At 39.1% G+C, this 12,624-nt stretch overlaps 1 protein-coding gene across 6 annotated transcripts in view; it reads right to left on the reverse strand.

Annotated features, from left to right (window-relative positions):
- The window catches only part of KAT6A (lysine acetyltransferase 6A), a 124,409-nt gene that overhangs the window by 53,281 nt on the left and 58,504 nt on the right, over positions 1 to 12,624 (reverse strand). For all 6 annotated transcript variants that reach the window (XM_063607171.1, XM_034966001.3, XM_063607172.1 and 3 more), the window contains one exon: positions 4,671 to 4,779. In XM_063607171.1, coding sequence (XP_063463241.1) covers positions 4,671 to 4,779 — 109 coding nt within the window. The remainder of the gene's footprint in view (positions 1 to 4,670; positions 4,780 to 12,624) is intronic.

The following is a 12,624-nucleotide window of genomic DNA, read 5'->3' on the forward strand; positions in this document are numbered from 1 at the left end:
TTCTATTTTGTTATCTATTATTCTTAACCTCTTACTGTGCCTAATTTATAAATTAAACTTTATTATATGTATGTATGCACATGCACAGGGAAAAACATAGCACCATATACAGAGTTCGGTTTTATCCAAGGTTTCAGGCATCCACTGGGGGTCTTGAAACCTCCAAGAATAAGGGGGACTCCTGTATATAATAAAAATCCCATCACTTAAAGTGAGTTATCTGCTCACAATTTAAGGCATGCAAGCTAAAACTAAAACCAAAAGCAGTATTTCTACTGTGCTCAGAATGAATAGCAAGAGAAAAAAATGCTTCCTCTTCCAAGAGTCAGTTATCAGTCTGATTCTCAAAAATTAAGGGTAGCCAATTTCCCCTCAACTGAAAAGAGCTGTCCCTCTCCTCTAAAAGTTGGTCGTGCTTATTTTTCTTTGGTGAGAGAAAGGGCTTGTTAAATCTTCTCCTCTCTTTTCTATTCCTAAAGGATTTTCTCTTTTATGAGATAGCAAGTTTATTATCAAAACATCACTAACACTGACGGAAAATCCAAGAGGTGTGAAAATTTCACCCACAATCCTATCATCCTAGAATAATAGCCATTTTTATGTTAGACTTTCCTGTTTAAACTAGCTGAAAGCTCTGCATGACTGTAATTTTAGCAAACATACAGTTTTTGTTTTATTTTAAATTTTAAGTAAACTTTATATTCCTTAAACTGATCATATTCCACTGATTGATATACTATAACCTGCATGAACATTTCCCTATTGTTAAATACTGAGACTACGGAACACTAAAATGAATTATTTCATGTTTACAGATTCTTTACTTCTTTTAATCCCTTAGAATGAATTCCTGAAAGTGGGATTGGTGAGTCAAATGTATTAAACATTTTTATAGCTTGATATGCACTGCCAAAACATTTTCCAAAAACTATGATATAATATGCAGTGCCACCAGCAAAAGAACAAGTGTTTTAGCACAATTACATGAGCTCTAGGTCTGTTATATTTCAATTGTGATTATTATAAACGCTATACAACGATACTTCACTGCTACTGTGGTATGTGTTCCTATTACTACTTGAGTAAAACACTTTTCATAGGCTCAACTATTAGTTTTCTTTCATATAAATTGCCAGTTCACAGGCTCTGCTCTTTGGACTTCATGCTTAGAAATGTAAACATGTTCTTTATACTTATATAGCTTTTGGCCCTTTGCCATATTTAAAGCAGTTATGTTCCCCCAAATTATTCTTGCTCTACTTTAAGCATGTTACTTTTTAATTTAGAAAATATCAACGTTCATGTATCCAGCTATGCCCATGCTGTTCTTCTTTGGCTATTGTGACAGCCAGTCTCCAGGCTGCTCCCTAGGCATTCTTGCCTCCTGCTAGTCATACTCTCACAACTCCCTCTCATAATGAACCGGGTTGATCTGCGTAACCAAGAAGATATTGCTGAAATAACACAGTGTGACTCTAAGGCCAGGTTATAAAACACACTGCAGATTCCACCTCACTCTCTCTCAGACACTCATCGGGGGAGGCCAGCTGCCATGCTGCAGGCATGCATGCAGTCCTGTGAAGATGTCCACATGGCACGGAACTGAAGCTTCTTGTCGACAGGCCCACGGCAGCAGCAACTTGCCAGCCAGGTAAATGAGCCATCGTGGAAGCCTTCAGATGACTGCAGCACCAGTTAAAATCTTGGCAGCAACCTCATGAAAGATACCAAGTCAAAACCACCCAGATAAGCAACTCCCAAATTCCTGACCTACAGAAACAGTATGAAGTAAAAAATGTTTTGTTGCTTTAAGCTGCTAAGATTTAGAGTAATTTATTTCTGCAGCAACAGATAACTAGTAGTTTATTGTTCTACAATTTCTTTAAAAGTTACCGCTACAGGGGCTGGGCACAGTGGTTCACGCCTGTAATCCCAACACTTTGGGAGGCCAAGGCGGGAGGATCACGAGGTCAGGAGATCGAGACCATCCTGGTGAAGTAGAGATGGTGAAGCCCCACCTCTACTAAAAATACAAAAAATTAGCCGGGCATGGTGGCAGGCACCTGTAATCCCAGCTACTCCGGAGGCTGAGGCAGGAGAATGGCGTGAACCCGGGAGGCAGAGCTTGCAGTGAGCCGAGATCACGCCACTGCACTCCAGCCTGGGCAACAGAGTGAGACTGTCTCAAAAAAAAAAAAAAAAAAAAAAAGTTACCGCTACAGTAATAGTTTTCAAATTATGCTCATCCTTAGCTTAGAGAGACGCACAGACCACCTCAAATATAATGCTACTTAGACGGCAGGGCTGCAGATACAACACTTCCTCTCCTCCGTTTCATTCCCACCCCACCTAGAACAACTCATTCTATGTTTTATATATTTGGGTTTTAATTAGGGAATTTGGAAATAACTGCATTGTATGGCATGCCATTATATTTTCATCTAATCTTTCATGATTTACGGTTTATATTTAACTATGAAATCCATCCAGAGTTCATTCTGGTTTGTGACAACACGCTGGATATGACTACCTAGCACTCAAGATCTGTTCTCACCTTCTACTATGCATAAAAACTGAAAAGCTAAAAAATCATACTTCTTAAGACTCCTTTGCAGCTAGGCTCTAAGTTCTGACAAGTGGATGTGTTCTCCAGGGATATTAGAAAGGCAAAAACAAAGCAAAGATCATCCTCCTCCTAGTACTATTTTCTAATGATAAGCAAAGTCACGGAAACAACCGTATCCATGCTTCTCCCTCGTGGATATCTAGAGCTATTGTAATGATGGCCAAACTTAGCACTTCAGCACCAACTACAGAGCGCAACTGTTGTGCAGTGGACTCCCCCTTGCTTGCACCTCTTCCAGATAGAGGCAGACACAGTAACTCCTCAGATGGGTCAGTTCTGCAGTGACCCCAGAGTCAGTCCTTAAAGCCCAACCTCCAGCTTGCTTCTTCAGCCCTGACAATGATTTCACAAATACCTAATTCTTATATTTAACTTCCTTCCTCTTGAAGTATCTAGTGTGGTTTCTGTTTTCTGAACTAAATCATGGTTGTTATCACTATAAAACACTGAAAATTAAGCCAATGGTCAAAGATAATGCTGGTTTGCTAAGGCCTTCCTGTAAGGTCTTGTAAGTTTTTTTTTGTTTTTGTTTTTGTTTTTTTTAATTTAAGACAGAGTCTCGCTCTGTTGCCAGGCTGGAGTGCAGTGACGCCATCTCAGCTCACCACAACCTCTGCCTCCTGGATTCAAGCAATTATCCTGCCTCAGTCTCCTGCGTAGCTGGGACTACAGGTGCGAACCACCACGCCCAGCTAATTTTTGTATTTTTAGTAGTGATGGGGTTTCACCATGTTGGCCAGGATGGTCTCGATCTCTTGACCTCGTGATCTGCCCGCCTCGGCCTCCCAAAATGCTGGGATTACAGGCGTAAGCCACTGCGCCTGGCCGATCTTGTGAGTTCTTGAAATGTAGAGCAAGAATATCTCTGGAACTGGCAAATTAGGAGATTCTGCAAAATCTTTCTTAGGGCCTAGAATTTCACATTGCTCGCTAGACTGCAGTATCAACACTATTTCCCAATGTGACATATGTAAGTTTCCATCAAGAAAAACAAATCTGTTATCATCCTGGTTCTATTCATCAAGCCTGAGGCATAAATCAAGAAAGACTAAGTAGCGATTATTAAAGAAACCAGCAATAACTTCAAACTGATTGCTGTGATTTAAGCAGATGTTAAATACTGAAATGTAAAGACCAAGAGGAAAAAATAAACCCACAGAAAGTGTTTTATATATATAAAAAAAAACTAAGACCTGATTTAAATTAACTGAATTACACATTTCAGCTATATATTCAAATCCCTCCCTAGTACAGAAGCTCATCTCAGTCACCTAAAACCATAATCAAATTAAAATACAGTCATGCACCACACAATGACGTTTCAATCAAATACAGCCCACATATGGCCGGGTGTGGTGGCTCACATCTGTAATACCAGCACTTTGGGAGGCCAAGGCAGGCGGATCACCTGAGGTCGGGAGTTTGAGACCAGCCTGGCCAATATGGTGAAACCTTGTCTCTACTAAAAATATAAAAATTAGCCAGGTGTGGTGGCAGGCACCTGTAATCCCACCTACTCGGGAGGCTGAGGCTGGAAAATTGCTTGAACTCAGGAGGCAGAGGTTGCAGTGAACCAAGATCACGCCACTACACTCCAGCCTGGGTGACAGAGGAAGACTCTGTCTCAAAAACAAACAAACAAAAAACCAGACCACATATGACTGTAGCCCCGTAAGGTCATACTACTGTATTTTTACTGTACCTTTTCTACATTTAGATATGTTTAGATACACAAATATTCACCAGTGTTACAACTGCCTACAATATTCAGTACTGTACAGGTTTGAGCCTATGAGCAACAGACTACACCACATAACCCAGATGTGTAGTAGGCCATCCCTCTTGGTTTGTGTCAGAACACTCGATGATGTTCACACGATGATGAAACCTTCTAAAGACATGTTTCTCAGAACTTATCCCCCATAATTAAAAGATGTATGACTGTATTAATCTCATAAGGATCAAGGATACAAACTCAAGTCAACATACTTTCCGCTTGCCTTCATAACACATTTTAGAAGAAAAACAGAAGGAAATCACATACCACTGTTGCCACAGTCGGCACAGGAGATGAGTTCCTCTGGCTTCTTTTCTCGGTTTTGTTCTTTTGTACCAAGACAGAAACTACAGATGGGGATTGGTTCAGCAACCGGCTGTGAAGAAAAACACAATTCATTCCAGTACTAATACTTTTATTTAGTATTACTACAAAGACATCAAAATTATAGTTTTAAATTCCTACCAGAGTAAGTTTAGGACAATTGTATTACTCTCCTAAATTCCAGCTAAGTAGGTGAGTTTTTACAAAGCCTGCTCTGGCTGGGCCTTTACAACTGGTCCTTGTTATGACCATTTAGAAACTTTACTCCAAAAAATCCTATCCCAGTCATGTTCATCACTTAGAACCTAAATGATACAGTGTGGATTTTAAAAAGCAAACCCTTAAGATTGAAAAATTCAACTGGAATAAGTTCAAGAAGACACAGTGTAAGCGCTGAAAAAGCATGTGATCTAGTACAAGAGCAGTAAGATATATACAAGTAAACAGACACAGTGACTCCTCGGCAGAAGACATTAAGTGAGAGAAACAGTATGTGTTTTCTAGCAGTATGAAAAAGAAATTCCAACTGTGGTGTGGAGGAAGGGAAAGGTTGAAAGGGGAAAACAACATGTACTAAGCATCAGTACTATGTTTTGGGATCTTTAGAAACTTGTCCAAGGACAGTAGCTAACAAATGTTAAGAGTGGTTTGTTTAATCTATGTTCCTCCTAAGAGTGATGGAGAGAAGGCAATAGAGGTAGTATAAGCAGAATAGACTTAGGTGTGCAGTCTGGTAAGGCCAATGCTTAAAGTACATAGCTTCTGCTATAAGGGAGGGGAAAAAAAATAAAAGAAAGAAGCTAGATAAGTTCGTGAAGACTGCCACCGAAGGTAAAGAAGTTGGACTCTCAAACTCATTAAAATGTATACATTAAATATTTGCTTTTTATATATCAATTATACCTAAATACAGCTTTAAAACGAAAATAATTTTTTTTTTAAATTGGACTTTATCCTATAGGCAAGTTTACAGAACCAGGAGATAATCACTTGGAGAAAAATAATTATTGTAGCAATATCAAAGACAAACGGGGAAAACTCCAAAGATAGGTAAAACATTTAAACAGTGGTTACAATGATCTGGTGAAGACAAGATGAGAACTTGAACCAAAGCTAAGGAAATGAAATAGAAGAAATAGCAATGGGCTTAAAACCAGTTTTGAGAGTAGCAGAAAAACAAAGTGAGTTAAATATGACTAAGTGAACTGAAAAGATGGTGACGCTATCAACTGTGCACAGCAAGTCATTTTAAAGCAGAAAGTTTGGAGGAAAGCAATTTGGAGGAAACTGGTGAGTTCCATTTTAAATGTGTTTAGTTGGAGGTACCCTCAGTCACCTCTCAACTGTTTATGCTAGGCACTGTGCAGGATGGCAATGGAAAGCCCTCAAGATGCATTCATTCATTCGTTCATTCATTTGCTTGCTTCCCCAAGGACAAAGTATCGAGATGCTTTTAGTCTACTGGGGAGAACAGATAAAGTACAATAAAATGTTTGTAGGTACCATGATAGAACTATAGTAATAGAAAACAGGAGGAAAGTGGGGAAGGAGGTACTTTCACAAAAGTACCCTTTGACTTAAGTTTTTCCAGAAGTATTTAACAGGCAGCCCCACCAGGTTCAAAAAGGTGTTCAAAAAGGTAGAAAATACACAATCAGGTTTGGGAAGGGAAGGTGAGCTTAGTTTGGGGCTTACTGAGCTTAAAAATGCTTATGCAGCCGGGCACAGTGGCTCACGCTTGTAATCCCAGCACTTTGGGAGGCCGAGGCGGGCAGATCACCTGAGGTCAGGAGTTTGAGACCAGCAAGGCCAACATGGTGAAACCCTGTCTCTACTAAAAATACAAAAATTAGCCAGGCGTGGTGACATGCATCTGCAATCCCAGCTACTCGGGAGACTGAAGCAGAAGAATCGCTTGAACCCGGGAGGTAGAGGTTGTAGTGAGCCGAGATCGCACCATTGCACTCCAGCCTGGGTGACAAGAGCAAGAGTCCATCTCGGAAAAATAACATAACGTAACGTGACGTGACGTAACGTAACAACATAACATAACATAACTAAAATAAAAAATAAAAAATACTTATGTAACATTCATGTAGCAATACCCACTGACAATATAATACAGAGAGATCTGAAATTTAAGACAGAGACTGGTCTGGATTTAAAAATCTAGAAGTCATATACATACAAAATGGCATTAAAGCCATCAGAATTGATGAGTTTTCTCACGGAGAAAGGTATGAAGAAGAGAGCTAAGGTGAGAATACCAATAATTAAGTGGCTGGCAGAGAATAAGCCAGAAAAGCAAACAGATTAATGAGAGAGTTGGGTGGAACACCAATATCAAAACATCCAACACAAATAAGCTAACAGTAGTGCTCAGCCAAGAGACTGAGAGATGAACGGCTAGTTGTCTTAATAATTATGGCTTAATCATAATTAAGACTACCACATCCTTTCCTCAAAAAGGAGTATGAAAAAAGAACTGGGGAAGTAAGTCAGCAAAGACTTTATCCAGCAGTAAAAATCTGGGGAAAAAAAAAGAAAAAACAACAACTCTAAAGAAGGCCTAGGAAGAAGGTAGAAGCCAGTCATGAGATTTGAGCTTTATTCTGTAGCCTCTAAGGTACAACTGGGAGATTTTAGGCAGAGGAATAGTACGGCCAAGATTTAAATTTTAGAAAAGTCATTCTGTAAGCAGTTAAAAACTGATTGCAAGGGATGTGATCTATAATCCAGGCCATGAGCAAAGAAGGACTGTATTAAGGCGCTGAGCAAAGAAATGGATAAAAGAAGAAAAAGATATTAAAAGATAAAATTGTCAGGACTTGATGGCTAATTGCTTTGGGGAGGGAAGCATAGTAAGGAAGACAAGAGACTGGGAAGACAGCACTAAGAAAATGAAAAGGCAAGCCACAGAATGTAAGACATTAACAACAAATTTAACCAACAAATGGCCCATATCCAGCATAGATAAAGAACTTTTTACATTGCAGTAAGGAAGAGGCGGACAGTTCAACAGAGATGGCAAAGACTTCCACAGGTACTTTCCCACAGAAAATACGCGAATAATACATGAAAGGCCAACAAACATAAGGAAAGATGTTCAACCTCATTAGTCATCAAGAAAATAGACTTTCGAGAATGGCTAAAATTATGAAGACCACTGATATTAAGGGTTGATTAAAAAGTGGAACAACGGCCAAGTGCGGTGGCTCACACCTGTAATCCCAGCACTTTGGCAGACCAAGGCGGGCGGATCACAAGGTCAGGAGTTCAAGACCAGCCTGACCAACATGGTGAAACCCCGTCTCTACTAAAAACACACAAAAAATTAGCTGCGCATGGTGGCGGGCACCTGTAATCCCAGCTAGTCAGGAGGCTGAGGCAGAAGAATCATTTGAACCTGGGAGTCAGAGGTTGCAGTGAGCCGAGATTGTGCCATTGCACTCCAGCCTGGGTGACAGGGCGAGACTCCATCTCAAAAAAAAAAAAAAAAAAAGGTGGAACAACACATGCACTGCTGACAGGAATATAAATATAAACTGACAAGACCAATTTGAAAATGTTGACGTTATCTACTAAAATTGAACATGTCCATACCACATGATCCAGCACTTCCACTCCTAGCTATATACACAACTGAAGTACATATTAATAAAACATACACCAGAATGTTCAGAGCAGCATTATTCATAATAATACATTTTATTCAAACAAAATTTACCCAAATAATTAGGTGGTTAAACAGATAAACTGTGCTGTATTCACACAGTAGAATGTTAAACAGTAATAAAAATAAACAAATGCTGCCAACAACATGGATGAATATCACAAACTATATTGAAAGAACAGAAAAAAGAATACATCCTGTACATTTTTTTAATGTAATGTTCAAATATAGTTCTACATTGTTATGTCAGGAAAGTGGTTACCTTTGGAAAGGAAGGAAGCAGTAGTGAATTGTAAACAGACTTCTGAGGTGCTGGTAATGTTCTCTTTCAGGACCTGGATGGTGGTTTCATGGATGTTAATTATGTGTAGTTAAGGTGTACACTTATAATCTGTGCATTTTCTGTATGTATATTTTAATTAGAGTTAAATTTAAATTAATAAAAAAATATAGTATAGGACCATGGTACCTTTGGAATATTCTTCAAGAAACATCAATAGTGATTTGGACATTAAAGTTTGGAACTTAGGAAACAGGCTGAAGATGGACTGAAAAGATATCAACATACAGGTGATAACTGACAGCACTCAGAACGTGGAGGGGGCAGAAAAGGGTAGAAAGTGAGGAGAGGGGAGTACAGAAATGGGATAAAGACTGAGAGAAGCATACCAACATTCAGGAGCACCTGAGAAAAAAAAGGAGACCACAAAGGACCAATCTAAGAGAAAACAGAAACAAAAGAAGTAATGACACAAGAACTTCAACAAGTAGAAAGTAATCAATAATCAATTTTGGAAAGATAAAGTATCTACTGGAGCCTGGGCAACAAGCAAAACCCCATCTCTACAAAAAATACAAAAATTATCCAGGTACGGTGGTGAGCACCTGTAGTCCCAGCTACTTGAGAGGGTGAGGTGGGAGGATCGCTTGAGCCCAGGAAGTCAAGGCTGCGGTGAGCCATGATCATGCCACTGCACCCCAGCCTGGCAACAGAGCGAGACTGTCTTTAAAAAAAAGGAAAAAAAAGGTATTTACTAGATTCTGCAACTGAGAAATAGTTGAAGGCATCACTGTGAGAGAGCCCTTGTCAGTGACAGAATAAGAACTAAAGTCACAGGACCAACAAACTGCCATGAACGGACAGAGAGCAGACAAAAGGTAGCTAAAAAGAAATTGCAATAGGTTTTAATGTATTCTAGGTGTTCAAGATGGGAAAGACTAAACCTATTTAAATGTAGAAGAGAAGACAAATGTAGTAAAAGAGATTGGACCTATTAGAGGCAGTGAAGATCAAATGATGTGTCAACTCTTCTTCCTGGGCCTCTCTCCACTACACCATCTTTTATAAAACAGGGGTGAGAGCATGGAAAAGTCATTCTCCTCGAGGGATATGTACACAATTCAATGTAATGACCTATGAATGGCAGGTCACAGTACCAGGTTCACATATAAAGCTCATTGTATCACTTTAGCAGTCTGGATTAAAAAAAGGAACAAAGTTGGGTTTAGAGCAATCACTGAAGAGAAGCCTACTTTAGGACAGGGAAGCTAGAGGGAAGACTGAGAACAGTATCGCAACTCAAACTAAATTACCAAAATTAACATATTTAAGTATAGCAAAGTACTTGGCCAATCTGCTATACTTCTCAGGGACAGATTAGATCATTTTATTACTACTTAACGAAGCAAACGTAAAAGGGAAAAAAAGGAGAAAGTCTGGAAAACAAATTATTGTTATTCTTCAGCATAGGAAACCTGTGTCTTCAAACATGTGTCTTTATCATCCAGAACAAGACAGTAAAGTTTCTAACTGCAAAAAAAATGGTATTCAAAATCATAACTAAGAAACCCCTAGCAAAATTGTCCCTCTATGTCCCTGTAATATTACTACTATTAACACTTCTTTTATATATGATCAGTTTCACATTACTAGACTTTGTCTACCCCAAACTAAATTAGCTTCAGCCATTCAAACCTATTCATGAAAGTGAAGGGTTGAGGCACAGTGATTCAGACCAACTGGCTGTGTTGTTACTTAGAGCTGGATAGACAGTTTAACCAAATTATTCTAGCACTTATCAAATAATCCCAGTCTTAGACCGTGCTTACTCATGACACAAAACAATTTGCTGATTAGTCCCAATAATGACAAGTTTATACAATATTGATATTTACAGTGTGAAAATAAAGCTGAAAAGCAATTTGTTAAGCCAAATAAAGGCGTTATTCCAAACAGAGTCAAGCTGTATAAAAACAGTTTTCAGTCACACATGGCATGCTCCCCACTGAAGACGCATATTCTTTGGCCAAGCATAAAAATAATAAACTTTTCAGCTACCAAACCAAAGTGAATCCACAGAGATATACTATTACTGACAATGATCATGACATTTTAACTAAGTGATAATTTCAGTTTGTTTTTTAAGTGCAATTTGGGAAAGAGTAACAGTACCTTGGGGGTTTAGTCATTTCAGCTGATGAGCTACAGCAACAAATGGTTTAAATAAATCATCTAGGTTAAGACACAGTCTATCAGTTTTCTTTAATTTATTGGTCAAATAGCACTGCTAATCAGTACACCATGATTTGTTTTACAATATGCCAAACTATATTGTTAAAAGCATTTAAAAATTATAACTCCAGGTCACTCTCATTCCCAAACTATTAATGAGCATGAAAACCAGTGAGGTAGGGCTAAAACTATATTGGGTTCACCATAAGATTTGAATCTGAAATGCGCTAAGGTGGTTATAGGAAAAATAGAAGAGATATTCATAGCATTTTCCAAGAAAAACTCTACAAGCTGATTTCAATTGCTCTGTATCACAAAGACAAAAACTACTGATAATCAGTGAAAAAATCTGTGCAGAGACAGAAAATATGCCATATATTTCTCTCAGACCTATCCAAGCTTCTTTCTTATACCTTATTGTTCCCATGATCTATATAAAGTAAACCTGTTCCTACAACTAATAAAAGAAAAAAGGTTGTAGCAAATGACTTTACACACCATTAAACACAGCAGCCACAGTGAATCTGTTAAAAGGTAAATCAAAGCATGTCATTCAGCTGCCCCAAACTCTCCAGTCCAATTGCTTCCATCTCAGATTAAATGCCACATGAACTACAAGGTACTGTGTGATCTGTACTCCCCTGCTTTCCCCCTCAGTTACCTGCCTGACCTCATCTTCTATTGCTCTCTCCCTCTACACTCCACTCCAGCTTCCTTGCTTAGGTTTTCAAGGCAGTGGTTACAGGCACAGGGCCTTTGCATTTGCTTTCCTTCTATATCTAGAATGTTCGTCCCAAGATCTTTCAGATCTCTACTCAGGAAGTCACCTTCTCAGTAAGGCTTTTTTTGAACACCCCATCTAGCATTTCAAAGCAACCCACCAACCTCAATAATTCACAAGTTCCTTCCCTGCTTTGCTTTTTCCCCTTAACCCTTTTCACTAATTAACATGTGTGTATGTATATCTTATTATTTATTCTTAACTAAATGTAACTTCTATGAAGACTCTGATTTTCACCTGTTTTTTAGGACCATATTCTTACTACTAAAAGCAATGCCTAAGCTGGGCACGGTGGCTCACACCTGTAATCCCAGCACTTTGGGAGGCTGAGGCAGGTGGATCACGAGGTCAGGAGTTCAAGAGCAGCCTGGCCAACGTGGTGAAACCCCGTCTCTATTAAAAATACAAAAATTAGCCAGGCATGGTGGCAGGCACCTGTCATCCCAGCTACTCAAAAGGCTGACGCAGGAGAATCGCTTGGACCCAGGAGGCAGAGGTTGCAGTGAGCCAAGAACGTGCCACTGCACTCCAGCCTGGGCAACAAGAGCGAGACTCCATCTCAAAAAATAAAAATAAAAATAAAAACAATGCCTAGTATATAGAAGTCACTCAATAAGTATTGCTGAATAATTAATTGAATTACCTTGTAGAACCAGATATAATAAGAGTACCTTACATAGAAAGAACAATGAGTTGGGTATGAGCCTGATAAAAAGCCATGTGCAGTGCAGTAATAATCACAGCAGTACAGAAATGCTCTATTGTTTACAAAGCAATCTCACAAAGTGATTTCATGGCCATAACTAAGTAAGATTTCTGCCATAGCAACTCAAAAGCAGAGGGAGATTTGTGGCAGAGGGCACCAATATTGTGTACCTTGTGTCGTCGGTTGCCCTACATCTCCTTTAAGCACCCTGTTGAGATCTCTATA

Source organism: Pan paniscus, chromosome 7, assembly GCF_029289425.2.
Source record: "Pan paniscus chromosome 7, NHGRI_mPanPan1-v2.0_pri, whole genome shotgun sequence".
Classification (NCBI taxonomy): Eukaryota; Metazoa; Chordata; class Mammalia; order Primates; family Hominidae; genus Pan; species Pan paniscus.